The 27,947-nt window shown below is 49.0% G+C and overlaps 2 protein-coding genes across 3 annotated transcripts; one reads left to right on the top strand and one right to left on the bottom strand.

The window, feature by feature from the left end:
- Nucleotides 1–9,052, top strand: LOC310825888 (uncharacterized protein). Of its 2 annotated transcripts, none has more exons than XM_083699851.1 (6): nucleotides 1–147; nucleotides 2,166–2,330; nucleotides 3,202–3,467; nucleotides 4,193–4,338; nucleotides 5,480–5,922; nucleotides 6,013–9,052. In XM_083699851.1, the coding sequence occupies exons 1-6, from the start codon at nucleotides 74–76 to the stop codon at nucleotides 8,960–8,962; spliced, it is 4,044 nt and encodes a 1,347-aa protein (XP_083555977.1). In that variant the 5' UTR covers nucleotides 1–73; the 3' UTR covers nucleotides 8,963–9,052. The 2 variants fall into 2 exon arrangements, with proteins under 2 accessions (XP_083555977.1, XP_083555976.1); XM_083699850.1 differs by having other exon boundaries at nucleotides 2,166–2,369.
- A 3,248-nt stretch (nucleotides 9,053–12,300) lies between these two features.
- RABL2B (RAB, member of RAS oncogene family like 2B) lies at nucleotides 12,301–27,939 on the bottom strand. Its single transcript, XM_083700969.1, has 9 exons — nucleotides 27,725–27,939; nucleotides 24,492–24,634; nucleotides 23,399–23,428; nucleotides 22,848–22,927; nucleotides 20,321–20,400; nucleotides 18,630–18,741; nucleotides 15,037–15,134; nucleotides 14,782–14,865; nucleotides 12,301–12,734 (listed from the first exon to the last, which is right to left on the bottom strand). The coding sequence occupies exons 2-9, from the start codon at nucleotides 24,605–24,607 to the stop codon at nucleotides 12,654–12,656; spliced, it is 681 nt and encodes a 226-aa protein (XP_083557095.1). The 5' UTR covers nucleotides 24,608–24,634; nucleotides 27,725–27,939; the 3' UTR covers nucleotides 12,301–12,653.
- Between the last annotated feature and the right edge of the window lie 8 nt (nucleotides 27,940–27,947).

The raw sequence follows: 27,947 nt of genomic DNA, 5'->3' as shown, positions 1-27,947 counted from the left end.
CGAAGTGCATTTGTGAGGTCGAGAGCGGTGGGAGAATGCGGTGATAGGAGTAGCATCTGGAGCCAAGAGGAGGATGAGATGGCTGCTCCTGCTACTCCAGATCCTTGCCACTGTCTGGCCCAGCTGTGCCATAGTTGATACTTGCGAGTAAGTGACGGGAACAGACAAGAGTCCAGCAGGAAGCTTAATGCTTCTTCACTTGTTGTTGTTGTTGTTGTTTAGTCGTTTAGTCATGTCCGACTCTTCGTGACCCCCTGGACCAGAGCACGCCAGGCCCTCCTGTCTTCCACTGCCTCCCGCAGTTTGGTCAAACTCATGCTGGTCGCTTTGAGAACACTGTCCCACCATCTCGTCCTCTGTCGTCCCCTTCTCCTTGTGCCCTCCATCTTCCCCAGTATCAGGGTCTTTTCCAGGGAGTCTTCTCTTCTAATGAAGTGGCCAAAGTCTTGGAGCCTCAGCTTCCGGATCTGTCCTTCCAGTGAGCACTCAGGGCTGATTTCCTTCAGAATGGATCGGTTTGATCTTCTTGCGGTCCATGGGACTCTCAAGAGTCTCCTGCAGCACCAGAATTCAAAAGCATCCATTCTTTGGCGATCAACACTAAGCTTCTTCATTTAGTGCCTAGTTAAACAATGGAACTCTCTCCCACAGGAGGCAGAGAGGGCCACCAACTTGGGTGGCTTTCACATTCCTGGAAGAGAGGACTATTCATGGCTATTAGGAAGGCTCTGCTCTGTCTCATATGCTGGAGGAAGCAATGCTTCTGAATACTACTTGCTGGGAACTGCAGGTGTGGAGAGGGCTCCATGTGCCTGGGTCCTGCTTTCTGGATCCCCTTTGGGGTATCCTGTCCACTGTGAGGTCAAGATGCTGGATTAGATGAGCCACTGGCCTGATCCAGCAGGCTCTCTTTGTTTTGTTATGGAAAGGAGGACCCTTTTCTTCAGATCTCTACACTGAGTATCCCATGGGACAAATGTTACAGAGGTGATCTCAAGTCAGTAGACTTGGCCATGGCTGTAGAATTATTGTTGTGTGAGTGAGTGTGTGTTCAGGGCAACAGAAGGATGTCCTGCGAAGGGGAAAGACACGCGTGTAGATAATAATAATAATAATAATAATAATAATAATAATAATAATAATTTATATCCCGCCCTCCCCAGCCAAAGCTGGGCTCAGAGCGGCTAACAACAGTAAAGTAATACAGAATTCTAAAATCAATTCATTCTAAAATCAGTTCAAATCAAATCAATGGCAACCGTTGGCCTAGAGCTCTGTGAGGATTGCCAAAGGAGGGGGTCAGGCTGTACCTTGGTCAAAGGCCTGGTGGAACAGCTCCGCCCTGCGGAAAGATGTCAAGTCCCACAGGGCCCTAGTCTCTTGGGACCAAGCGTTCCACCAAAACGGGGGCCACAGCCAAAAAAGCCCTGGCTCTGGTCAAGGCCAGCCTAACCTCCCTGTGACCCGGGACCTCCAAGATGTTTTTGTTTGAAGACTGTAAGGTCCTATGTGGGACAGGAGAGGCGGTCCTGTAAATATGAGGGCCCAAGCCGTATAGGGCTTTAAAGGTTAAAACCAGCACCTTAAACCTGATCCTGCACTCCACCGGGAGCCAGTGCAGCTGGTATAGCACTGGGTGAATGTGATCCCGCAGTGATGACCCCGTAAGGAGCCTCGCCGTGGCATTCTGCACCCGCTGGAGTTTCTGCGTCAGTCTCAAGGGCAGCCCCATGTAGAGTATATCCCCACCTTGAGAATGGATGTAGAAGGGTGAGCAGCAACAAAGTTCAAAACCTGCATGGACCCAAAGGTTCATGGATAAAGGAAGAACAGTGTCTAAGGATGGTAGGGAGCAATTTAGGCGTGAACATGGGCCATGCCATTTTCTGCAGTGAAAACATTAGCTGGCACCAGACAAGATGTTTATTGCATTGATGCAATAACATGGTTCCTCATTTAATCCCCACAACAGCCCTGTGGGTTAGAATGAGAGCGAGTGTCTGGCCCCCAAGGTCGTCACCACCAGTGAGCTTCATGGCTGAGAGGGGATTTGAACCCTGCTCTTGCCCCAGTCTGACGCTCTAACCATTGCACCACACTGCCTCTTGATGTGCAGAACGGACCACTGGGAGCGAGGAAGCACTGACCACCACCTCTCTTTCCAGAGTCTGCGGAAGGCGCCCCTTGGTGCCAGGCCATGGTGGCGGCACAGGGCGGACTACGGGTGGGGCCGACGCCCTGCCGGGGGCCTGGCCCTGGATCGTCAGCTTGCAGCTGCCAACGTTGACGGGGCACAAGCACACCTGCGGAGGCGCCCTCATCACTGCCCGGTGGGTCCTCACAGCCGCCCACTGCTTTGGAAGCAAAAAGTAAGCAGGAGCCAAAGTGGTTGGGGGTGGACGAGGCGAAGGAAGATGCCGCCCCTGACTGGCCATATGCCCTGACACTGGGAACCAGGCCATCTAGGGGGCAATGGGGAAAACAGGGGGGTGGGTCCCTAAGTATAAGGAACAAAAAACACAAAGCCACAGGTGATACAATAGAAATACAGTGATACCTTGGTTCTTGAACGTAATCCATTCTGGAAGACTGTTTGGCTTCTGAAACGTTTGAAAACCGAGGCGCGGCTTCCCATTGGTTGCAAGAGCTCCTTGGACTCAGCGGAAGCCACATCACACATTCGGGTTCCATAAAATGTTCAAAAACAGAAGCATTTACTTCTGGGTTTTTGGTGTTCGGCTTCCAATAATGGATGCTTTCGGGAACTGAGGTACCACTGTATATATAATAGTATATGTAATTGTGACTTCTGAAATGAAGGTTGGATTAGGATGACCCTACACTACAATTCTACGATTCTATAATTCTACGATTAATAAGTATACCTGCATACAATTTAGTATTACAAAATATCCAAGCTGTGTCCACTGAATATAAACGAGTAAGTTCTCCATGCCTAAAAGTCTGGTTACAAAGGAATGCCTTTCTGCCTGGTGCCTGAATATATGTAATGATGGTTCCAGGCGAGCCTCCTTGGGGGGTGCATTGCACAAAAGGGGGGCCACCACTGAAAAGGCCCTAATATCCTGTTGCCGCCCTCTGGACTTCCTGGGTTCAGGTCAGTTCGTAAGGGGAGAGGCAGTTCTTGGGGTACTGGAGTCCTGAGCTGTGCTCGGCTTCACAGCTTCTTCTGCTCTCCAGGAGCCTTCCGCACTGGCGCGCAGTGATCGGCGCTTCGAAGCTCTCCGTCCTCGGCTCGGAGGTCCACGTGCGCTATATCAAACAAGTGGTGGTGCACAAAGCCTACCAGCCGACCACGCAGGTCAACGACGTGGCACTGATGGAGCTGGACCAGCCCATCATCTGCAGTGACTACATCCAGCCGGCCTGCATGCCCGACAGCACCGTCAGTGTGGCCGCTCTGTCCTTCTGCTACATCAGTGGCTGGGGACTCAGCAAAGCAAAAGGTGAGAGCCTGGCCAAGGCGCCCTCTCTGCCGCACCCGAGTAGACAAAGCAGGTGGGGAAAGGCAGCTGTGAGGTTCCTCTGGGGACCTTGGCTGGCCCCCTTTTACAGCAGGGATAAGGAACTATTTGAGCTTGGGAGCCGCATGCCCTTGAGAGCCAGTGTGGTGTAGTGGTTAAGAGCGGTAGTCTCCTAATCTGGGGAACCGGGTTCGCGTCTCCGCTCCTCCACATGCAGCTGCTGGGTGACCTTGGGCCAGTCACACTTCTTTGAGGTCTCTCAGCCCCACTCACCTCACAGAGTGTTTGTTGTGGGGGAGGAAGGGAAAGGAGATTGTTAGCCGCTTTGAGACTCCTGAAGGGGAGTGAAAGGCAGGATATCAAATCCAAACTCTTCTTCTCTTCTCTTCTTCTTCTTTCCACGTTTTATTGTAATTTATATTCTGTGTTAGCTGCCCTGAGCATGGCCCTGGCCGGGGAGGGCGGGGTATAAATAAAAATTTACAATTATGATGATGTTGATGATGATTATATCTGATTGCCTCTGTTCAACACCCCCAAAGTGGCAGTCCAGGCGATGTTGCTCCTCAAGGATCCTGGGGTGGGGGCTCTTCCTTTCCTCTGTGGGGCTTTGGTTGTAGCTGAAGTTCCAGCATCAAGCTGTCTAGGAACAGGTCTGGGGGAGACACGTACCACAGACTAAAGAGTTGCTCTTCCCCTGCCAACAGGGGCGGAGGCATCAGACATGATGCAGGAGGCAAAGGTCAATCGCTTTTCCACCCAGACGTGCAACAGCAGCAGCTGGTATAACGGGACCGTGAGAGAGAACAGCCTCTGCGCAGGGTACAAACAAGGAGGCACCGACAGCTGCCAGGTAAGGTGCCAATATCCTCAGCAGCTTCAGATATGTGGAACTGGGTGTCAGATTCGAGGATGCAGGAAACAGCCTTGTTCTGAGGATATAGGGGCCCAGCTCCATTGGCTCACATCATCATTTGGGGTCATCAGCCTAGAGGTGTAGTGTTGGGGGGCTGGGGTGGGTGGCCCCATGTGCACATTTCTGAGGGGGCACCCCCACGGCAGGGGGGCCACAGCTGTGGGGAGGCAAGCCGAGCTGCACCCAGGCTGGGTCCTTGGGGGATGGGATGGTATCTCCTTCTCCCCTTGGCTGGAGCATGCACTGCCCATGGGCGAACCAAGAGGGACGGAGGGAGGGAGGGAGAAGGGGCTGCCGCCCCCCCCCCAGGAGAGGTGAGAGGCACCACCTGCATGGGGAGGGAGAGGCAAGCAGGAGAAGGGCAGCCGTGTTCTCCGGGGCTCCAGTACGGTGTGGCAGCAGGCAGGTTGGTCCAGTGGGCAGGTGGATGGAGGCAGAGGGCGAGGAGTCTGTTGAAAGTGGGCTTTGTTCACCCTCAGCATGGGCCCCGCACGCCCCCAGCGCATGCCCCCCAGCTGACCAGGCAGTCAGCCCACACCTAGCCACTGCATCACACACACACAATCTTGTGTGAAAGTGGCAAAGCACAAGTGATAAGATCCGAGCCAGTGGTGGTGTAATGGTCAGAGTGTGGGACTAGGACACAGGAGACCAGGGTTCGAATCCTCAGTCAGCCATGGAAAATATATCTGTGCCTTATGTTTCTATTTAGTGACCACTCCTCTGTTGAGATATCTAAAGGGTTTGGGGAGCCCCCAATATACTTCAGTTTGCCCTTTACAAAAATCACACTCACTTTGGCCACAGGCAGGCTGAGATGAGGCCTCTGGAGAGCTGAGCATTGACCAATGTGGCACTCGCTGCCCACCCACCACCAACAAGGCGAGGCACCCATTTTACACCCCTGACTCACCCATGGGAGACCGTTAGCATCTCTTCACCCCGTGCAGCCCTTCAGCTGCCCAGCACTTCTGGAAACCCCACAACGCCCCTGTGGCCACCCCTTTCTTCCCTCCTTTTGAGACAAATGCAATTGGTTGCTCACCCCCCACTTCTTCTGCGTTTCTTGTCACTTCAGGGAGACAGTGGGAGCCCCCTCATGTGCAAGGAAGAGGCAGCTCAGCCGTTTTGGGTGATTGGAGTCACCAGCTGGGGCCAAGGCTGTGGCAAAGCACACCGGCCGGGAGTCTACACTGCCACACAGCCCTTGTATGCCTGGGTGAAAGGGTGGGCAGGGCCCATGCCTCAGCCCCCACCCACACCAGAGCCTGCCCCTTCGGCACCCCGGAAGCTGAAGACACCTCACGTCACTATCTATTTCCATCCTCCGACAAACCCTTTCCATTGGTCTGAGACCAGCAGCAAGCCCACAGCCTCATCGCAGCCGAAGCCACAAGAGGACACCACATCCACAAGCACATCTCAACCCACACCCACGCCCGAAACCAAGCCTGAAACCACATCCCAACCCACGTCTGAAACCAAGCCTGAAACCACATCCCAACCCACGTCTGAAACCACATCCCAACCCACGCCCGAAACCAAGCCTGAAACCACAACTCAGCCCAAACCCACACCCGAAACCAAGCCTGAAACCACATCCCAACCCACGTCTGAAACCACATCCCAACCCACACCTGAAACCAAGCCTGAAACCACATCTCAACCCACACCCACGCCCGAAACCAAGCCTGAAACCACATCCCAACCCACGTCTGAAACCAAGCCTGAAACCACATCCCAACCCATGTCTGAAACCAAGCCTGAAACCACAACTCAACTCAAACCCACGCCCGAAACCAAGCCTGAAACCACATCTCACCCCAAACCCACACCAGAAACCAAGCCTGAAACCACATCTCAACCCAAACCCATGCCAGAAACCAAGCCTGAAACCACAACTCACTCCAAACCCACATCAGAAACCAAGCCTGAAACCACATCTCAACCCAAACCCATGCCAGAAACCAAGCCTGAAACCACAACTCACCCCAAAGCCACACCCGAAACCAAGCCTGAAACCACAACTCACCCCAAACCCATGCCCGAAACCAAGCCTGAAACCACATCTCAACCCACACCAGAAACCAAGCCTGAAACCACATCTCAACCCAAACCCAAACCCAGAACTCCAACCAAGCCCACAATCACAATTCATTTCAGGCCTGCAACTCAAACCAAGCCTGAAACCCAATCTCATCCCAAACCCATGTCAACACCTCCAACCAAGCCCACAATCACAATTCATTTCAGGCCTGCAACCCCAACCCAAACCAAGCCTGAAACCCAATCTCAACCCAAACCTATGTCAACACCTCCAACCAAGCCCACAATCACAATTCATTTGAGGCCTGCAACCCCACCCAAACTAAGACCCCCACTTCCACCGCAGGCAAAGCCAGAACACATACCTCAACCTGAGCCAGAGACCCCTCCTCTGCCAATGCCCAAAGTCCCACCTCAGGCTAAGATACCAACCACACCTGAACCAAATATCACAGCCTCACCCCAAAGGAAGCCAGAAACCACAACTCAACCAAAGATCACACCTCCAACAGACCCAGAAATCATACCTCAGCCAAAGCCCACATCCCCTCCTCAAACAGATCCAGATGGCATACCTGCATCTCAGCCACCTCCCAACCCCCCAACTCCACCTCAACCTGAGAACAGCACTACGCCGGAAGTGAAGCCCCCGTCCCAACATCAAACTGTGTCCAACACCTCACTTGAACCCAATAATGAAACTCAACCTGAGATGGAGCTAGATGTATCACCTGAGCATGAGGATGAACATGAGCACAAGCCTGGAGGACCAAATGTGTATGAGTATGAACATCAACATGAGCATGAACACGAGCATGAGCATGAACATGAGCATGAACATGAGCATGAATATGAGCATGAACATGGGACAGGAGAGCCTTATGCATATGAGTACGAGCATGAGTATGAGGCTGGAGGGCCACTTGAGCATGAAACCCCACTGGAACCCACGACGGAAGTGCCATCGGAACCTGTGACAGAAGCCCCATCAACACCCACAACAGAAGCGACATCGAAACCCACAACAGAAGTCCCATCAAAACCTACAACCGAAGCTCCATCAGCACCCACAGAAGTCCCATCAAAACCCACAACCGAAGCTCCATCAGCACCCACAGAAGTCCCATCAAAACCCACAACCGAAGCTCCATCAACACCCACAGCAGCCCCATCAAAACCCACAACCGAAGCTCCATCAACACCCACAGAAGCCCCATCAAAACCCACAACCGAAGCTCCATCAACACCCACAGAAGCCCCATCAAAACCCAAGACAGAAGCCCCATCAACATCCACAGAAGCCCCATCAAAACCCACAACCGAAGCTCCATCAGCACCCACAGAAGTCCCATCAAAACCCACAACCGAAGCTCCATCAACACCCACAGAAGCCCCATCAAAACCCACAACCGAAGCTCCATCAACACCCACAGAAGCCCCATCAAAACCCAAGACAGAAGCCCCATCAACATCCACAGAAGTCCCAACAAAACCCACAACCGAAGCCCCATCAACACCCACAGAAGTCCCATCAAAACCCACAACCGAAGCTCCATCAACACCCACAGAAGTCCCAACAAAACCCACGACCGAAGCCCCATCAACACCCACAGAAGTCCCATCAAAACCCATGACAGAAGCTCCATCAACACCCACAGAAGCCCCATCAAAACCCACAACCGAAGCTCCATCAACACCCACAGAAGTCCCATCAAAACCCACAACCGAAGCTCCATCAACACCCACAGAAGTCCCAACAAAACCCACGACTGAAGCCCCATCAACACCCACAGAAGCCCCATCAAAACCCATGACAGAAGCCCCATCAACATCCACAGAAGTCCCAACAAAACCCACAACTGAAGCCCCATCAACACCCACAGAAGCCCCATCAAAACCCATGACAGAAGCTCCATCAACATCCACAGAAGTCCCAACAAAACCCACAACCGAAGCCCCATCAACACCCACAGAAGCCCCATCAAAACCCATGACAGAAGCTCCATCAACATCCACAGAAGTCCCAACAAAACCCATGACAGAAGCTCCATCAACACCCACAGAAGCCCCATCAAAACCCATGACAGAAGCTCCATCAACACCCACAGAAGCCCCATCAAAACCCATGACAGAAGCCCCATCAACATCCACAGAAGCCCCATCAAAACCCAAGACAGAAGCCCCATCAACATCCACAGAAGCCCCATCAAAACCCATGACAGAAGCCCCACCAGAACCCACCACGAAAGCCCCAGCACCTCAGCCCAAGCCAGAAGCCCCAGCTGGCCCCAAGCCCCAGAAAAATACCAATACCACAGTGGCCTCTTTCTTCAGACTGCTTCAGAAATTCTTGCATGCTGCCAGGGAGGAGAAGTTGACCGAGCTGGAACTCAAGAAGAAAGGTGCAGATTCTCTCCCGGTTTCAGGAGCGGAGAAAAGGAATCCTTGCGCGCAGGCGAAGAACTCCAAAGCGCCCCTGGCACGCGAGTGCCTCACCAAAGTCAGTAGGTCTTAGCAGAGTGACTGCCAAATAGTACCCCTAAGAGGAACTCTTGTGTCAGATTTTGTATTGAATCCAGAAGGAAATAAACTTTTAGGTTTGTTACCTGCGTGTGATGCTCGTCTTGCCACACACAACCACCCTCCTGAGGCCAGTTCTGCTCAGCACCACACTCTGGTGCTGTTGGTCACCAGAAAAACTGGCTGCTTGTATTCTTCCTCGCTGTATTGTAAACTGTAAGGTGTGTGTGGGGGGGTAAATCCTACGACTGCGTGCAAGCCGACAGGAGGAAACAGAGGCAGCCACTGGGGTTGCCTTTTACGACCGTTACGTTCTGACCCCACTGGGCGCGGTAATCCAGTCAGGGAAAAAGGGAGGCAGACTATGTTTAGGGCACCTTTTCTAGCCCCTCCCCCTTTTTGGGGTAAGCAGAGTGGATCCTAAAAAGAGCTGCTCAGTCATGGATGCAGCTGCCGAGCTGCTCAACTGCCTCGTTCCTTGAGTCAGAACGACTGAATCTGTATCCACCGCCCATGTCACGGTTCATGACTAGGGGCTTCCAGATTTCACAATCCTGCCCCCGTTACCATTTGCCATGGGACTGTTGGGGTTTGGGATGGGTTTTTGGAAGACGCCTGTGCGTGAATTTGTTTTATGTGTGTAGATCAGTGCACGCTGACCAACACAGTCTTCGCAGCATGGCTCTGTTCCAATGGCATGGAGTAGCCACGACAAACCGGTAGATTCCTATCTGCTGCAGCCTTCACCCGCCTTCACAGGCGTTGTAACATACCACTTGTTATCATCCGCCTGTTCTGCCGTTGAGGACTTCTTGGATCATTCTTTGTCTAGCTCCTTCTCTTTGACCTTACCGCCTTGGGTGACCCTGCTGGGAGTGCGAGATTCCCTATGGCTTCGCTCACAAGGGTCATAGGAACATGCAAGCCCACTCACCACAAGGTAATGATTGAGTGAGTGGGTGTCTAATATGGGACACAGGTGGCACTGTGGTCTAAACCAATGAGCCTCTTGGGCTTGCTCATCAGGTCGGTGGTTCAAATCTCCGTGATGGGGTGAGCTCCCGTTGCTCTATCCCAGCTCCTGCCAGCCTAGCAGTTTGAAAGCACACCAGTGCAAGTAGATAAACAGGTACTGCTGTGGAGGGAAGGTAAACAGCATTTCCGTACACTCTGGTTTCCATCATGGTGTTCAATTGTGCCAGAAACAGTTGTCATGCTGGCCACGACCCGGAAAGCTGTCTGTGGACAAACGCCAGCTCCCTCAGCTGAAACCCCATAGTCGCCTTTGACTGGACTTGACCATCCAGGGGTCCTTTCTTTGTCTAACCCTCTTTCACAGTCACCTACGCTAGTGGCCAAAATTGTGGAAACCTTTTGGGGAAAGTGTATTTCCAAGGTTTGATGAGTCATAACATCACTTTCTTTTGGAGCAATACCATAAAATTATGTATCAACAGAAAGATAATTTAATGAAGAATGTAGTGCAATAACTTTTATGAAGGATTATTTATTACAACAGCAGTCATAAAGAAGAAACGTGAAACACATAGAAAAAAATGAGATCTACAAAAATTCTCACCATGTCAGTTAATACTTAGTTGGATAACCTTTAGCTTCAATTACAGGCTTACAAAGCCTTCCCATGGAGTGAACCAAGTTTTTTTTAGTTCTGCAGCTGTAATAATGTGAAACCAAGATTGAATTATTGCCTCTATTAATTGGGTTTTATTGCTGGGTTGCTACTAACAGGTTTTTTCAGTCAGCGCCACAGATTTTCAGTTGGGTTAAAGGTCTGGGCTATGTATTTTTGGGCATTTACATTCACATTAATGATGCAAATTCTCCCCTCACCTTTTGCTATCATACAGCCCCAGATCATAACACTAACTGGGTCTTTCATGGTAGATGTAAATCTCCAATTCTTCTCCTAGCGTATTTTATGTCATCACTACCAAGCAAGGAGATTTTGCTCTCATCACTCCAAAATACATTGTCCCAGTGTTCAGCTGTCCAGATAACATGGGTTTAGCCCAGTTTAATCTTTTCAACCTTTGTCTGAGAGATAACAATGGCTTTTCCCTTAGAATTCTAGTGTTTACACCATATTCCTGCAGCATGCGCCGAACAGTCCTTGCACTCAACTTCGCATTATATTGCACCATGTCATCTTGTATATACTCAGATGATTTTCTTCTGTCACGTAGGCACAGTATCTCAATTCTTCTATCATCACTTGTTGTGCATCTTTTCCTGCCTTTACTAGTCTGATTTTGTAGTGATTGAGTCTTCTTATACCTCTTCAAAAATTTAGAAATGCCACCTTTGGTTAAGTTTCCACCAATTTTTCTTCTAATTTCTTCATAACTGTAGCCTTGTTCACTTAATAGTACTATTTTACATCGCTTCCTGGGTGAACCAGTCAACTCTTTGCACCATTTCTTTAATTTTATTGTGTTTTACAAGCTCACTATATGAAAGAACACCAAAAAAATAACCCAAACAACATGAAAACAATCACATAACACACTGACAAACGTCCTCCTCTCAGCTTCAGTACGTAACATCAATAGCTGAATCCTACTGTGACCTGATTGGATCATTGCCAAAACAAGATGACACCTGATTGGCTCTCTAAACACACATGCTCATTGGCTACATTTAAATGAAGGAAAGCTACCACATTATCAACCTAAGCAAGTTGTGCTTCCTTTTTCTGGTTATTTGGCTATAACTTTTGATAGAATACAGATAACTGAACATTACATTCTTCACGAAATTATCTTTACATTAATATATAATGCTATGGTATCACTCTGAAAGAAAGTGGTGTTATGAGCCATCAAACCTCAAAAATGTATGTTTTCAAAAAGGTTCCCACAGTTTTGGCTGCTAGTGTGGGCTGGTGGCCATCCCTGCCTCCTGAGGTCTGATCCAGCCACGGGGCTCTTCTCGCTTACGCCAACCTGACTTCCTTTGCTTCCTTGGGGAGAATGCAAGGAAACATGGGTGTCCAACAGGTTTATTGGGATTGACTGGTCAATCCCCTGGAGGTTTTGGTAGATCGCTGGCTCCTCCATCCGGCCCCTCCCCGTGTCCTGTAGATTGCTAGAACGGAAGTGATGTTGTCTCCTTAGCAACTGACGCCTGAGCGCCTTTTTTCATTCATTAGACCTGAAAACACCCCCCGTTCCTCCCTTAAAAAAAGCTCAACAACTTTGACCTGAACCTCCCCCACCCCTGGGGTAGATCACTGCCAGATTTCAATCATGTGAGTAGATTGCGGTCTCTTAGAAGTTTGACGTCCCTGCAAAAAAAGGTCTCCAAACTCTGCCGCAAGTCCTTCAAATATTTATTTCTGAAGGCAGACGCCATCCACAATAGCTCATGGCTGAAGATCCCCAAGATGTGGGGCAGGGGGATCCGTGAGCCCAACTCCCACCAAACCATATATTCCCCCCACCTCCCCAGCATTCTTAAGGGGAGGGAACTGCTACGGGTTCTCTGCCTGGTCACCCACACCACAAGGATCCAGAGAAGCAGAGCTGATCTCTGTCAGGTTGCCTCCCTTAGGGAGGGAGGGCCGGCACCTCTGTGCAGGGACCACTGCTCCCCACCCCAAAGTCCCTGCAAACTGGGCACCTCTAGCTACTTGAGGAAGCGGATCTAGGCCATCCCATTCCCTGGCCTCAGGTTGATGGGGGGTTTTCTTCTGGGCTGTTCTCCTCTTTGTCAGTCGAGTCCTCCCCCTTCTTCTCCAGTTCGAAATTCTGAAAGAAGACAAGAGAAAGTTGGAACAGCAAAACATCAGAGAAAAAGCCCAGTCCACCTCTTGGGGGGCTCCAGCATGGAATCTTTCCTTCCTAGTCCTTCTCAGTTCCAACAGCCACTACAGGCAGCGGCAATTGAGGCTTCCGCTGCACCAGTTTGCGTCTGCCTATCTGAGTTTGTCCATAAAGAAGGCTGATCGCCGAAGAATGGATGCTTTTGAATTATGGTGCTGGAGGAAACTCTTGACAGTCCCCTGGACTGCAAGAAGATCAGACCTCTCCATTCTGAAGGAAATCAGCCCTGAGTGCTCACTGGAAGGACAGATCCTGAAGCTGAGGCTCTGGCCACCTCGTGAGAAGACTCCCTGGAAAAGACCCTGATGCTGGAAAAGATGGAGGGCACAAGGAGAAGGGGATGACAGAGGATGAGAGGTTTGGACAGTGTTCTCGAAGCTACCAGCATGAGTTTGAACAAACTGCGGGAGGCGGTGGAGGACAGGAGTGCCTGGCATGCTCTGGTCCAGGGGGTCATGAAGAGTCGGACACAACTGAACGACTAAACAACACCAATATGAGTTTGAGATTGTTTTCACTGTATTTAAATTACTGTTATTGTATTATTATTTTTTGCAAAGCGCCATTTGAACACAGGGCATACACTAACTATTAAGTATGACTACCACCCTTCCCAGTAAGGAGGCAGCCACTGTTGTCATCACCCTGTTCCTCTTGCTGCAGCACCTGGCTTTTCCGCCGCAGAAGAAACAAGGGCCCTGCTGCTCTGGCTGTTTTCTATTGCTCGATCCCTGACAGCAGCTGCTCTCACCTGCAGCCAGAAGCAAGAGTAGCAGGGAAAAGCAGGTATGGCCACAGAGCAGGGGTCTGCAACCTTTAAGACAAAAAGAGCCGCAAAACCATTGCGACATTTAAAACAAATATATCTCCGGAGCCGCGATCTGACAGCGGGCAGGAAGGTGACGTCGGGACGGTGCGTGACTAACACACGCATCGCCCCCATGCGACGTCACAGCCAGTACAGCGCCTGCCACAGTGGGGAGTGTTGGGGCACACAATGCGCCTCCTCCCCTTGCTAGTATCCGCCCCGGAGCTGCGGCAAAGGTGTAAAAGAGCCACATGCGGCTCCGGAGCCATGGGTTGCTGACCCCTGCCACAGAGGAAAAGGAAAGCAGCTGGAGCCTGTAGCTGCTGAAAGTGGAAGTGCGGCAGGGGCGGGACTGGCAGCTGGGCCCATGAGCCAAGGCGAGGGGTAGAAAGGGGCTCTTCAGCCGCAGCCAGGGCTATCAAAACCAGAGGTCACTACAGGCTCGCGGGGGCTTCAAAGCAGTTCAATTACCGTATTTTTCACTCTATAAGACGCACTTTTCCCCTCCTAAAAAGTAAGGGGAAATGTGTGTGCATCTTATGGAGCGAATGCAGGTGGGAGGCTCTGCTCAGTGCTTCCTTTAAAGAGCTGCTGCCCTTCTCCCTCCTCGGGGAAAAGCCCCCAAGAGCCGCACACATGCTCCGCATGCTCTTAAAAGGGAGTGCGGCTCTTGGGGGAGCCTTCCTCCCACTGCCCAGGAGAGGCTGCGCGTGGCTATCCCATAAGCCAGGACAGCAAGCGGGATCGCTGCGCACGTGAAGCCTCTTCCGGGCAGGGGGAGCCTTCATCCTCTTGCCCTGAAGAGGCTTTGCGCGCCTATCCCAGAAGCCAGAACAGCAAGAGGCAATCCCAGAAGCCAGATCCCTCTTGCTGTTCTGGCTTCTGGGATTCAGAATATTTTTTTCCTTGTTTTCCTCCTCCAAAAACTAGGTGCGTCTTATGGTCTGGTGCATCTTATAGAGCGGAAAATACGGTAAAAGGAAGTTCAGTTGCTGTGATCCCTGCATTGCAGGGGTTTGCTCTAGATGACCCCCCTGGGTCCCTTCCAACTCTGTAAAGTGCTGGGTTCTATGCTCTTCCCAAGGAATGCGGCGCGAGTCTCCAAGGGCTTGGGTGCCTCACAAGGACAGGGTGGGGGAACACACTGGAGAGATTTGCTCTTACTTCCAGTTCCTTCAAGACTTCATCCATAAAGTCTTCTGAATTCTGTTTGTAGGCCACAGCCAGCTTGATGGCATCGTTGAAGACCTGGTGGGAGAGGAAGGGAGACCTCTGAAAAGGTAAGAAGGTGGGCTCTGGGTTTCTCCCACCCCATAGGAGGGCGGCTGCCAAGCCGATTCCACCACTCATCAGCTCCCCCCCCAGGAAGACTGTCAGCCGCAGGTCCTGCCTCCCTCCCAGGCGAAAGCTCTCTCCTACCTTCACCACATTGGTGCCATCTGCAGCAGACACAAAATAGAAGGGTAGGTTGAACTTCCGCGGAAAGCTGAAGCCTTTCTGAGTCACCTTCATGTCGGCTGGAGGAGCAAAAGAGGAGGTCATTGTTCAAGGAGCCATTGTGGGGAAGGCACACTACCTAGGTACTGCCCGCTTGATCATTTAAAAAAAGGAAGGCATGCAAGTTTAATAAAGCAATCATCTTTCTCCCCGTTACTGCTATTGTTTAAAATACAAAGTCTAGTACAATGATGTTGCAAAACTGCTCCATGAATAGGGGGCAGGAAGGAAGGTGGTTGACGTCACTAATGCTAGCCACTCAGTGCTGTGCCCAACCAGCTTCTGCAGAACTACCTTCCTCCACTGGCTTCGACCCAGGAGAGAAAGCAGATTATTTCCTTTACTGAATTCAGAAAATGAACTGGCTGGGAAGTGATATATAATGAACTGAAAAAAATGTTGAAATATACATTTGTTAAAAAACCAGAAGCTTTTTTGTTAGGAATGGTTGGAAATGAAATAAATAGAAAGGACCATAAATTTTTTGTGTGTGTGAATTCTTTTTATTAATTTTTGCTTAAATGATCAAAAAGAAAAACAATGACAGCGCGAAAAAACAAAAACACGAAAAGAAAAACGGTTACAGCCATTACATCAAAATAAAATAAAACAAATTTCTAAACATAATGACTATTTCTTTTTACACTTCTTTGCTTGTTCAATTGTCTCTTTATATCTCTAGATACTTTAATCCTTCCTTTGTACACCTATTGACTTCCATCCCTACTGGTTTCAGGCTTACATTAAATAATTTATTTCTCTTGCAGTTACTAATTATAATAGACTTATACATCATAAGAACTAAATCAATCCTGCTGTGGTTTTTATGTTCTTATAGTTCTCTTCAATGTAGGTCATGAATTTTTTCCAATCATTCGTAAACTTTGTATTTTTTTGGTTTCTAATTTTTTGTGTCATTTTTGCAAGTTGTACAAATTCAAATAACTTTGTTTGCCAATCTCTAATTTCTGGGATACTTTGGCTTTTCCAATTTTGGGCAATTAATAATCTAGCAGCAGCTGTGGCATATTGAAATAATGTTTTATCTTCTTTTTTAATTTCGTCCCCAATTATACCCAATAGGAAGGCCTCCGGCTTTTTAATAAAGGTATATTTAAATATTTTTTTTAGTTCATTATAAATGCCTTCCCAATATTTCTTCATTACTTCGCATGTCCACCACATGTGGAAAAAACTACCTTCTCTAGTTTTACATTTCCAACAAGACTTACTAGCTGTTTTGTACATCTTCCCCAGTTTTGCCGGGGTGATGTACCACCTGTACATCATCTTTTCTAAGTTTTCCCTTAGTGTTGCACATGCTGTGAATTTCATTCCGTTAGTCCATAAATTCCGCCACTTATCATAGTCTATGTTATATCCCAGATCCATTGCCCATCTAGTCATAACTTCCTTTATTTCTTCGTCTTTCGTATCCCACTCCAATAATAAGTCGTACATTTTAGATAGTAACTTACAATTACCCTCAATTATTTCTGTCTGGAATTTGGATTTCTTCTCGTTCATCCCTACTTTTTTGTGATCTGTCCATATTGCGTTTATTTCGTGGAATTGTAGCCAACTTGTTAAATTACCTTTCAGCTCTTCATATGTTCTCATCTTCCATCTGTTTTCTGATCTTATTAATAAATCTTCATAGGTAAGTCTTTTTCCTTCCATATTTACTTTTTTAATCGTTGAAATGTCAACTGGCGAAAGCCACCAGGGTGTTTTTTCCTCTAGGAGCTTTTTGTTTTTCTCCCAGACTTCATAGAGAGAGCCCCTAACGATGTGACTTGTGAATCCTTTATGTGATTTTCCTTTATTTTGCTATAAATATTTCTATTTCCATAAATTATTTTTATATGCAGTAACAGCAGCAAGAATATTACTGGCTCAAAAATGGAAGCAGGAAGAATTACCAACGATAGAAGAATGGAGAATGAAATTAAAGGACTACGCAGAATTGGATAAACTAACAGGAAGGGTCCGAAACCGACGAGATCACAAATTTACCAAGGACTGGAGTAAATTTGTGGACTATATGAAAAGCATATGTGATACGCAAATAACGTTTGTGGGTTTACAGGAAGCTTTGTGAAGAAATAATATTAGCAACACTTTAAAAAAGGGAACAAGGGAATAGGTTTATTCAAAATAAAAGGCAATGTTAAATTTAGAATTGTGGACAGAAGATTAGAAAACGGAAGATTTGCGGATGAGCTGAAGGAATTGAATAAAAATAATTTTTTAAAAAAAGAACTGGCTTTCTGGGCAGGATTGACGCCAGCGGAGCAGTGGGAGCTGGCCAACTCGGGCAAATGGGGCACTGCCCTGCCAACCAGTCCGCCCTCAACCAGCTGCCTGTCAAGGATTCTGAAGTCCAGAGGCTGAGCGCTCAGCTGAAAACTAATATGTTAAAGTGTCCTGACACTCCTGTACACTCTTCCCCCCCTTTCTCTTTGATATGAGGGATTTCTCTGTTCCCCTCTTTAAGTGTGTGCTGCAGGGGAGCACGGCAGGGCCTTTGCAGTGGTGGCACCCCATGCGCAATAGCCTCCCTTGCTGCAAGATTGTCACAAGAGCGCCTGGACTAAAACTGTCAAAAACCTCACCACAACAGCTACTCACTTTGGGTTTTAGTAAAGCAAACTGTCTAATTTGTCAGCGCCCATGATATCGAGCATCAGAACAACTTGGCCACAATAAGGAAATTCTGCCTGTGGTAAGACTATTTACCACCTTCCCATTTCGACTCTCTGGCCCCCTATCTGCATAACCTAGTGATTTTAAAATACAGATGCGCTTTTGCTCTCGCAACATTGAATGTATTGCCCTCGGCTGTACTTGAGGGATGATTCCAACAGATTCCTCACGAAAAACACTTCTGTCCCTGTGGAGATGGCAGTACCAATTTGGTGGCACATGCCCTTCTGGTTTGCACTCTTTATAAAGACTTGAGGAATGAGGTTCTCACCCCTCTTTTATTGTCCATTCCGGGTCGCCCAGCCACTGCCCCAGTGTCCTTTCTCTTGGCAGATCAAGAGAAGCAGGTGACAGCAAATGTTGCAACGTTTTTATCTGGGGCAGTTGGAATAAGAACCAAAATTTGACCATTGATTCAAAACCCTAAAATGCATTTTATATAACTGACTTTTTCTTTCTGTTCTTTGTATATCGTATTGTTGTTTCATTGCTATGGCCGATGGCTGACGCAAATAAAGATTCATTCATTCATTCATTCATTCATTCATTCATTCATTCAATAGCCGTCCCTTAGGAAAGCCTGCCTGGCCACCACACGGTGTGTCTTTTGGCAGCCAGCAGGGATTTCTGCTTGTCTTTCCTATGAGGGAAAGGATGGGATTCTCCAACCACTGAACTCATCCCGCTGCCCAACAGATGCTCCTAATTCATGTGGTTGCTGGAGCTTGTGAGCTTTGCTTTTACAACTACAGGCCAGCACACATCTGGTCTCTCCCCCAGTGATCCCCCAGAGCTTCGAGGAGACCCACCGTCGATTTTGTTGGCAACCACAATGCAAGGGATCTGGGGGCGGAATTCCCGCAGCTCCTTGTACCAACTGCTCAGGTTCTTGTAGGTGACCTTTCTCTGGACGTCAAAGACCTGGCATGAGAGAGGGAAAGAGCCCATTGCAGACACAGGTGGCCCTCTGGCCTGAAGTAGTTAAGAATCCAGTCCAACCCCCACAATGCAGGAATCACAGCTAAAGAATCTGTTAAAGATGGCTATCCAACTTCTGCTTAAAAACCTCCAAGGGAGGAGTCCACCACCTTCCCAGGAAGCCCGTTCCACCGTTGAACGACTCTTAAAGCCAGAATCATAGAGTTAGAAGGGACCCTGAAGATCATCTTGTCCAGTCTCCTGCAATGCAGAAATATGCACCCGTCCCATGCAGGGATCAACTCGACCTAATGTTTAGTTGGAATCTCCCTTCTTGCAATTTGAAGCCACTGGTTTGGGTCCCCCCGCCCTCAGGAGCAGCAGAAAAGAGAGGGTAGGACCCAAACCAGTAACTTGAGGGGCTGGCTGGGGGCGGTGGTGGTGGAAGTGCAGGGTCCAAATGCCTCCAGGGAAAAGCATGCTCTGCGGAGGCTAGCAGGATTGCCAAAGGCCTCCAGTCTTAAACGAGGTCGTACTTTGCAGCATGCAAAGAGTGATCCCCTGCCCCACGGCTGACCAAGAGAAACCACAGTGCAACAGACCCACAGCTGGGGCAACAGTGCCCCCTCCCAGCAACTGAGCTATTGGGAGCTCTTCATTTATCCGTTTTATATTATTTATTTATTTATTTATTTATTTATTTATTTAATTTCTATACCACCCTATACCCGAAGGTCTCAGGGCGGTTCGCATAAAATATCAAATACATAAAATCAAAACAAAAGCAACCCAATAAAAAAAGCTCTAAAAGAGCCAGCATTTTTTAAAAAGGATATAGGATGTAGATCAAGTTAGGCAAAGGCCTGGTTGAAAAGGAACGTTTTTGCCTGGCACCTAAAGGTGTATAATGAAGGCGTCAGGCGAACTTCCCTGGAGAGAGTATGCCACAGATGGGGAGCCACTGCAGAGAATGCCCCGTTCTCGTGTTGCCACCCTCCTGACCTCTCGCGGAGGCGGCACATGAAGAAGGGCCTCAAAAGATGATCTCAGGGTCCAGGTTGGTTCATATGGGAAGAGGCGTTCCTTGAGGTACTGTGGTCCTGAGCCGTTTTAAGGCTTTATAGGTCAAAACCAGCACTTTGAATTGGGCCCAGAAACTAATTGGTCGCCAGTGCGGCCAGACCAGGATTGGTGTAAGATGCTCAAACTGTCTTGTTCTGGTGAGCAACCTGGCCGCTGAAATCTGCAACAGCTGAAGTTTCCGAACTGTCTTCAGAGGCAGCCCTATGTATAACGCATTGGATGTGCAAAATTCTGCACAGGATTTCCTACTGTAGAATCCCAGCTCTGCAGAATACTCACATCCCATAACACGAGTCGCATACGGTAGTCTAGGCTGACCCAGAACAAGCAGGGGCAAAGACGCAGCTCCGTGGGAGAGCTTGGCGAAGCACACACAGCACAGCCCGAGCCAAAGCCTCGCCCAAACTTCTCAAAGCCACACCAGGCTTCCCCGCTTACTGCCTGCCACCCCTGGTGCCCCCTCTGCAGCCCCGGCCCAAAAGGCAGCCCACCCACTTACCATGATGCAGGCGTGAGCCTTGTAGTAGTAGGAAGCATGCATGCTCTGGAAGCGCTCCTGCCCAGCCGTGTCCCAGAAGTCTGAAAAGCAGGAATGGCCCATGGCTGCATTAACCATAGCAGGGAAGAAAGCTCCACTTCTAGCATATACAGGGGTTTAGAAAGTTGATGCAGGGTTTAATCTGCTTCCAGCCTATCTTAACTTCTAAAGTTATTGCTGAGGTTGCTTTGTGATAATTCTATCGCTTTACGTTTCTTGGAAACCGGAAATCCCTCTGAGGTTTTCTGATGATCAAAGTGGTGTGCAAATGAATAAAGGAATAAATCTCTAGATCAGCGGTTCTCAACCTGTGGGTCCCCAGATGTTGTTGGACTACAACTCCCATCATCCCTGAGCTCTGACCTTGCTAGCTAGGGGTGATGGGAGTTGTAGTTTAACAACATCTGGGGACCCACAGGTTGAGAAAGGCTGCTCTAGATACAAGCACACTCTGGTCGCAGAATGCTTCTTGAGAGTTCAGCAGGTGAAGGAGGATGTAGAAGCTCTTCCTCCATCACCAAGGGCAACAGGAAAACAAGGCTTCCTGTCTGTGATCTGCCTGGCTTATATTTTCCTGGCCCCAGCTAGCCCACCCCTGGTAGCCCACTACTGGGCCCAGGGGGGGCGGGGGGAGGAGGAAGCAAAGAAAATTTAATATCTCACTGAACTTCTGTATTTACTCCCTGATGAAGAGCCTGAGTAAACCAAAACTCACTGGGTGTGAAACCTTTCCCCTTACCTGCTTTGCTTTCTGTCCCCCCCCCCCAAAAAAAACTTGCCCACGGTTTCCTCCTCTTATTTATTATGTACCGTATTTTTCGCTCTATAACACGCACCTGACCATAACACGCACATCGTTTTTAGAGGAGGAAAACGAGGGAAAAAACATTCTGAATGAAACAGTGGATGTATCATTTTTGTGCTTCATGCTGTGGCCACAGACATGTGATCTGATGGCGAATTTGGGGTGACCCAATGCAAAAATCCTGAGAATCCCTGTGGATCCATGCTTTGTAACCACGTTTTTGCACCATTGCAGCCCCAGGCAACAGTGGGTGCGTGATTTTTTGGGGGCAGGCTGTAGCCATGGACATGCTATGTGCTCTGATGGTGAATTTGGGGTGACCCAATGCAAAAATCCTGAGAATCCCTGTGGATCCATGCTTTGTAACCACGTTTTTGCACCATTGCAGCCCCAGGCAACAGTGGGTGCGTGATTTTTGGGAGGCAGGCTGTAGCCATGGACATGCTATGTGCTCTGATGGTGAATTTGGGCTGACCTAATGCAAAGATCCTGAGGATCCATGTAGATCCATGCTTTTTAACCACGTTTTTGCACCATTGCAGCCCCAGGCAACAGTGGGTGCGTGATTTTTGGGGGGCAGGCTGTAGCCATGGACATGCTATGTGATCTGATGGTGAATTTGGGCTGACCCAATGCAAAGATCCTGAGGATCCATGTGGATCCATGCTTTTTAACCACATTTTAAGTGGGGAGGGAAGGAAAAACACAGAACGGACAAGGAGCACAAGAGGGGTGTGCACAGAAGCAGCTGGCTAAGAATGCAGGACAGGGGTATAACGGGAGGGAGGAAAGGAAGGCAAAAGTTTTCCCTCACCTACCCACCCAAGCCAGCCAGCTCGCACGCGCTCGCTCTCTCTCCCTCCTGCACGGAGCTTTCCCTTCTGCTTGCCTGAAGGGGAGGGGCTTTCCCTGCTCTTTGTTCCGTTTCAGCAAACACAGCAAGGAAACAGAGGTAGGTGGGCAGTAAGACCCTGAGGCAGAATGCAGGAAAGCAGCCACTTCCTCTTTTCAGCTTTCCCTTCTAGGAGACACGCGATTTTTGCCTGCTTTTTTTTTGCCTCCCCTTGCACCATTTGGCTCCAGGGACCACACATTCGCTCCATAACACGCACAGACATTTCCCCTTCCTTTTTAGGAGAAAAAAATCTGCGTGTTATAGAAGGAAAAATACGGTATTTCATAAAAATTATGCACTGCTTGATGATAAAACAAACAAACAAACCTCAAAGTGGCTTGCAAAAAACTTATCAAGAGAAGTTAAGAATAATTTGAGACTTTCGAAAAGTGAAAATAACAATAGGCTGAAAACATATTAAAACTCGCATCAACTGGGTTTTTAACATCTATATGAAGCCGTTGGGAGAGATCATCAGGGGGTTTGGGCTGGGTGTTCACCAGTATGCGGATGACACCCACGACTGGACCTAATGGTCAGGGGTCCCTTTACCTTTACCCATTTATGAAACCCAAGGGGCATACTGGTTGCCACATGTCATTTCCCTCCCAGCTCTCCTACTACCTCACTCAACTTTGCATGAATCCACTGGGAGGTTTCCTGATCTGAAAGGGGCAAGATGCAAGCAGCTTCCCCCAGAGCTGGTGCCACTCCAAAAGGGAGTGGAAGAGACCCCAGTTCCCAAGTCCCACGTGGCCCAAAGCTGCCCTGCCCAGCAAGGCTCTCACCCACGAGGATCGTCTTGCCATCCACGGTGGCTGTATGCTTGTAGAGCGTCAGGGCGAAGGTGGAGAGCTGGTGAGGCTTGCTGCGGGTGCGAGTCAAGGCGCCTTTCAAGCGACGACACCGTTTTTAAATCTAACTGCGGGCGCGCCAGAGAATCCTGATTTCAGACGGCCATCATTTCACAGTTAAGCAATAGATGCAGCTGTCAGCTACATGCCAGCTCTCCCATATGGGGATCAAACCTGCAACCTTGGCATTATCAGCATCGCAATCTAACCCAGGTTTTCCCATACTTGGGTCTCCAGCTATTTTGGGACTACAATTCCATTCCCATCATCCCTGATGACTGGTTGTGCTAGCAAAGGATGATGGGAGTTGTAGTCCATAAAGCAGCTGGAGGCCCAAGTATGGAAACTGCTCTAACCAGTAAGAGCAGTTGCCGTGAGTGCAAGTGAGTTTTAATCTCAAACAAGCAAAGGAATTAAATGCCACCGCCGTCCCCATCCCTTTCTGGGCTGCAGCTTGTGTAAGTTTGTAAGATCTCAAAGGATACAACCCATCCAGGAGAAAGCGTTCCATTAACCTGAAAGAGAAGGAAACAGAAACCTAGTGAGGAACGGGCCCGTTCAGAAAAATCAAAGAGGTGTAAAGATAAAAAGGCTTTTTTGGCCACACTCTGCATCCTCCATTCTGAGCTGCGCCAGAGAATAAGGTCTCTTTGGCTACTTGCCACAATGCCTATGCTCTACCTCTGGGGCCAATGGGAGATGTAGTCCAAAACCAGGGCCAGATTTACGTATAAGCTAAACAAGCTATAGCTTAGGGCTCCACTCTCTTGGGGGCCCCAAAAAAATTGAAAGGCAAAAAACCTGAATGTACATTTCCAAAATAGAAGATGAAAAACCAATAAAATAAAAGCTATATGCAGCAAGTCTTTTGTGTTGTGTAGGCTCCTGTGATGCAAGTCATGGGCCCCGCCTGCTAGCCTGCTCCCTAAAATATCGCTGGTTGAATATATTTCTTCTTAATTGTATTTCACTATTAATATACAGTGGTACCTCTGGATACGCACACCTCTGGTTGCGTATCCTTCAAGGATGCAGGTGCGGCAAACCCAGAAGTATTTTTCCGGGTTTCGCAGTGCGTGCATGCGCAGAAGCGGTCCCTCTGGTTGCGGAAACCTCGGGATCCAACCAGACCTCTGGAACGGATCCTGTCCGCAACTGGAGGCACCACTGTACTACTTCTTAATTGTATTTCAGTTTAACAATTACTTTGAAAAAATACATATTTTGTGATGTGCAAATGGCTCTAGATAGCTATTAGGTCCATAAATGACCACATAGCATATATTAAACACAAAAAAACAGTGGCAAATTGTTGTTGGCAAAGGACAGCAGGACGCAGAAAGGGCCCCATTACCTTCAGTAGCTTAGGGCCTCATCAAACCTAAATCCAGCCCTCTCCAAAACACAGAGAGGGTGCCATGCATCTATGCTGCCCGTTCAAAGGAAAACAAGTTTTAGTAGAGCTGGACCTCCATAATGGCAATGGAAACGTCAGCGACGGAAGCAAACCGCAGAACCTCTGGGCGGGAATAGTCAGATACGCCAGATATCCTTTGGGACTTTTTCTCGGCCACTCACTTGGACTTCCCCACTGCGCTGTCCCCAAGGCAGATAATCTTCACGTTCTCATCAGCGTCGTATTTCTCCTGATCCAGCTCCAGGCTGGCATCTCCATCGGCCATCTCCTCGGCCATCGGGCTTTGGCAGGATCAGCACGACACCTGTAAGGCCAGAGGGACAATGGTGGAACTCTGCATCCTGTTAGGCCTGGTACCTGGCAAACCTCTTTTCCATGGGTAGGCAAACTAAGGCCCGGGGGCCGGATCCGGCCCAATCGCCTTCTCAATCCGGCCTGCAGATGGTCCAGGAATCAGCGTGTTTTTACATGAGTAGAATGTGTCCCTTTATTTAAAATGCATCTCTGGCTTATTTGTGGGGCATAGGAATTCTTCCTTTTTAAAAAAAATATAGTCTGGCCCCCCAAAAGGTCCGAGGGACAGTGGACTGGCCCCAGGCTGAAAAAGTTTGCTGACCCCTGGCGTCTTTTCCCTGCCCAGACTGGAGCTTGCCACAGGACAAAGCGGATGTCAAATGCTCCAGTCAGGGTTAGGTTTTACCGGATTTGTAAAGCCTCAAAGCGATTTAGACTCTATTTTTTTATTTGAAATGGCAATATTAATTGATAATGAAATTAAAGAAAATTGCAGCTTACTAAGAGCAATAGACAGACAGGCTTTGCAATCTAAAAGACATGGCACAAAAGGGAAACGAATTACCGTATTTTTCTCTCCATAAGACACACCAGACCACAAGATGCACCTAGTTTTTGGGGGAGGAAAACAAGAAAAAAAAAATTCTGAATCTCAGAAGCCAGAACAGCAAGAGGGATTGCTGCGCAGCGAAAGCATCAATCCCTCTTGCTGTTCTGGCTTCTGGGATAGCTGCGCAGCCTGCATTCGCTCCATAAGACGCACACACATTTCCCCTTACTTTTTAGGAGGGAAAAAGTGAGTCTTATAGAGCAAAAAATACGGTAAATTGATTAGGTTTCCCATGGCTTTTCCCACTAAGAAAGTCTGGAGGCAATTTACAATCAATCATACACACACATTAATAAAACTGAATAAATGATATTACTGCATTTATAGCAGATTTAATTTTGCAGGCATGCCACTGGTGCAGACCCAATGCCAAATGGCAGCCCTTTTATTGTTTTTATATTTGCTGCAACCTGCCTGGGTAGAATGGCTGAGGCAACCACCATCCTATGTCCTTTTAAAATGTGGCTTCTTTGGCAGGGGCAGGGGGGGCGTGTTACTGGATTGTTGTTTTTATTTTGATCTTATATATTGTGGTTTTTATGCTCATCTTTTCTGTGAACTGACCTGAGACCTCCAGGTATAGGGCGGTATATAAATTCAATAAATAAATAAAAATAAACTGTCAGATAGGTGGGGATACAAATAACATTATTACTATTATTATTAGCATCTAGGGGTCCCAATAGCCAAGCCTGATGCTGTTTTGAGAAGTTTTTAATGTTTTATGTTTTATTGTGCCTTTAATTCTGTTGGGAGCCACCCAGAGTGACTGGGGAAACCCGGCCAGATGGGCAGAGTATAAATACTGTAAATTAGTAGTAGTATCAGTGTTTTTTTTCTTTACAAAAATGTTTAGGTGTACTCTCATTTTCCGACTTATATTGAAATACTGCCCGTCAATGAGGCCAAATTTAGATTCATCAAATGTTTAGGGGTATGCGTACCCCTGCTTCCCCTCAGAAAAAAAGCACTGATGATGATGATTATTGACTGCTGGCACCACCACCGCCACCAGTCAGGACCACCTGTGCATCATGGAGCCCACCTGGCACCAGAATGAGCCCCCCCCAACAAGGCATCTTTCCTGGCTGTGCTGCACCCCTATTATTATTATTAGTGCTCCCCCCCTAAAAAAATGTTTAGGGGACTCTCATTTTCCGACTCATATTGAAATACTGCCCCTCAATGTGCCAAGCTTAGATTCACCAAACGTTTAGGGGTATGCGTATCCCTGCGTCCCCCCAGAAAAAAGCACTGATTATTATTACTATTGACCGTTGGCATCACCACCAGTGAGGACCACCTGTGCGTCATGGGCACAGGCATGCAGTGCCCACCTGGCACCAGAATGAGCCCCCCCCAAACCAGGCATCTTTCCTGGCTGTGCTGCACCCCATTATTATTATTATTATTATTAATCGCTAGCACCACCACCAGTCAGGACCACCTGTGCGTCATGGGCACAGGCATGTAGTGCCCACCTGGCACCAGAATGAGCCCCCCCAAAAAACCAGGCATCTTTCCTGGCTGTGCTGCACCCCTATTATTAATTATTATTATTAATTATTATTATTGACCGCTGGCACCACCACCAGTCAGGACCACCTGTGCGTCATGGGCACAGGCACGTAGTGCCCACCTGGCACCAGAATGAGCCCCCCCAACAAGGCATATTTCCTGGCTGTGCTGCACCCCTATTATTAATTATTATTATTAATTATGATTATGATTATTGACCGCTGGCACCACCACCAGTCAGGACCACCTGTGCGTCATGGGCACAGGCATGTAGTGCCCACCTGGCACCAGAATGAGCCCCCCCAAAAAACCAGGCATCTTTCCTGGCTGTGCTGCACCCCTATTATTAATTATTATTATTAATTATGATTATGATTATTGACCGCTGGCACCACCACCAGTCAGGACCACCTGTGCGTCATGGGCACAGGCATGTAGTGCCCACCTGGCACCAGAATGAGCCCCCCAAAAAAACCAGGCATCTTTCCTGGCTGTGCTGCACCCCTATTATTAATTATTATTATTAATTATGATTATGATTATTGACCGCTGGCACCACCACCAGTCAGGACCACCTGTGTGTCATGGGCACAGGCATGTAGTGCCCACCTGGCACCAGAATGAGCCCCCTCCCCACAAGGCATCTTTCCTGGCTGTGCTGCACCCCTGCTGTTGTTTATTATTATTACTATTATTATTTCTTTGCACACACACCCCCCCCGCGCCTGGCTCAGCGCCCCCTTTGCCTGCCTCTAGCAGGGCAGCCCCCCTGCCCATAGGGGACCAGCAGAGACACCCCCCAACCTGGGGGGGGGGTAATCTCCCCACCTCCTAAGGCGAGGGGACCATGAGCAGCAGCCCCCCCCCCCAATTGCAAAGCGAAACACCCCCCCCCGAGCCGGTCCCCCCCCAGCCCCCCATGTGGGCAAAGCGGAGTGGGCCTCCTCCCCCCCCCCCGCTGCGCCCCCGCACCTCTCCGAGCCCCCGAGGAAGAGGGAGGCGCCTTCTTCGCCCCCTTCCCCGCCCAGGCGCCGCCTCGCCGGGCAGAGAGGCTAGGCGAGGCCGGGGCGCCCCGCGCGGGAAGGTAGGCCTCGCCGGAGGAAGAGACGGAGCCCCGCGTCGCCAAGGAGACCGGGGAAAGGGAGGGAGGAGGAAGAGGAAGGAAGGAAGGAGGGAAGGAGGAAGGAGGAGGGAG

The sequence above is a fragment of the Podarcis gaigeae genome (genome assembly GCF_964106915.1).
Source record: "Podarcis gaigeae genome assembly, chromosome: 10".
In the NCBI taxonomy this organism is placed as follows: Eukaryota; Metazoa; Chordata; class Lepidosauria; order Squamata; family Lacertidae; genus Podarcis; species Podarcis gaigeae.
The sequence above is the reverse complement of the archived record's forward strand: the minus strand, read 5'-3'. Positions and strand labels throughout refer to the sequence as shown.

What these genes read in the sequence shown, in the direction of transcription:
- LOC310825888 (XM_083699850.1), top strand. Translation starts at nt 74, where the DNA reads ATGAGATGGCTGCTCCTGCTACTCCAGATCCTTGCCACTGTCTGGCCC. An exon ending in GCCATAGTTGATACTTGCGA is followed by an intron (nt 148 to 2,165) that starts GTAAGTGACGGG and finishes CTCTCTTTCCAG; the next exon opens with AGTCTGCGGAAGGCGCCCCT. An exon ending in GAGGCACCGACAGCTGCCAG is followed by an intron (nt 4,339 to 5,479) that starts GTAAGGTGCCAA and finishes TTGTCACTTCAG; the next exon opens with GGAGACAGTGGGAGCCCCCT.
- RABL2B (XM_083700969.1), bottom strand. Translation starts at nt 24,607, where the DNA reads ATGGCCGAGGAGATGGCCGATGGAGATGCCAGCCTGGAGCTGGATCAG. An exon ending in TGGCAAGACGATCCTCGTGG is followed by an intron (nt 20,401 to 22,847) that starts GTGAGAGCCTTG and finishes CCTGCTTTTCAG; the next exon opens with ACTTCTGGGACACGGCTGGG. An exon ending in AGGCTCACGCCTGCATCATG is followed by an intron (nt 18,742 to 20,320) that starts GTAAGTGGGTGG and finishes CTCTCATGCCAG; the next exon opens with GTCTTTGACGTCCAGAGAAA.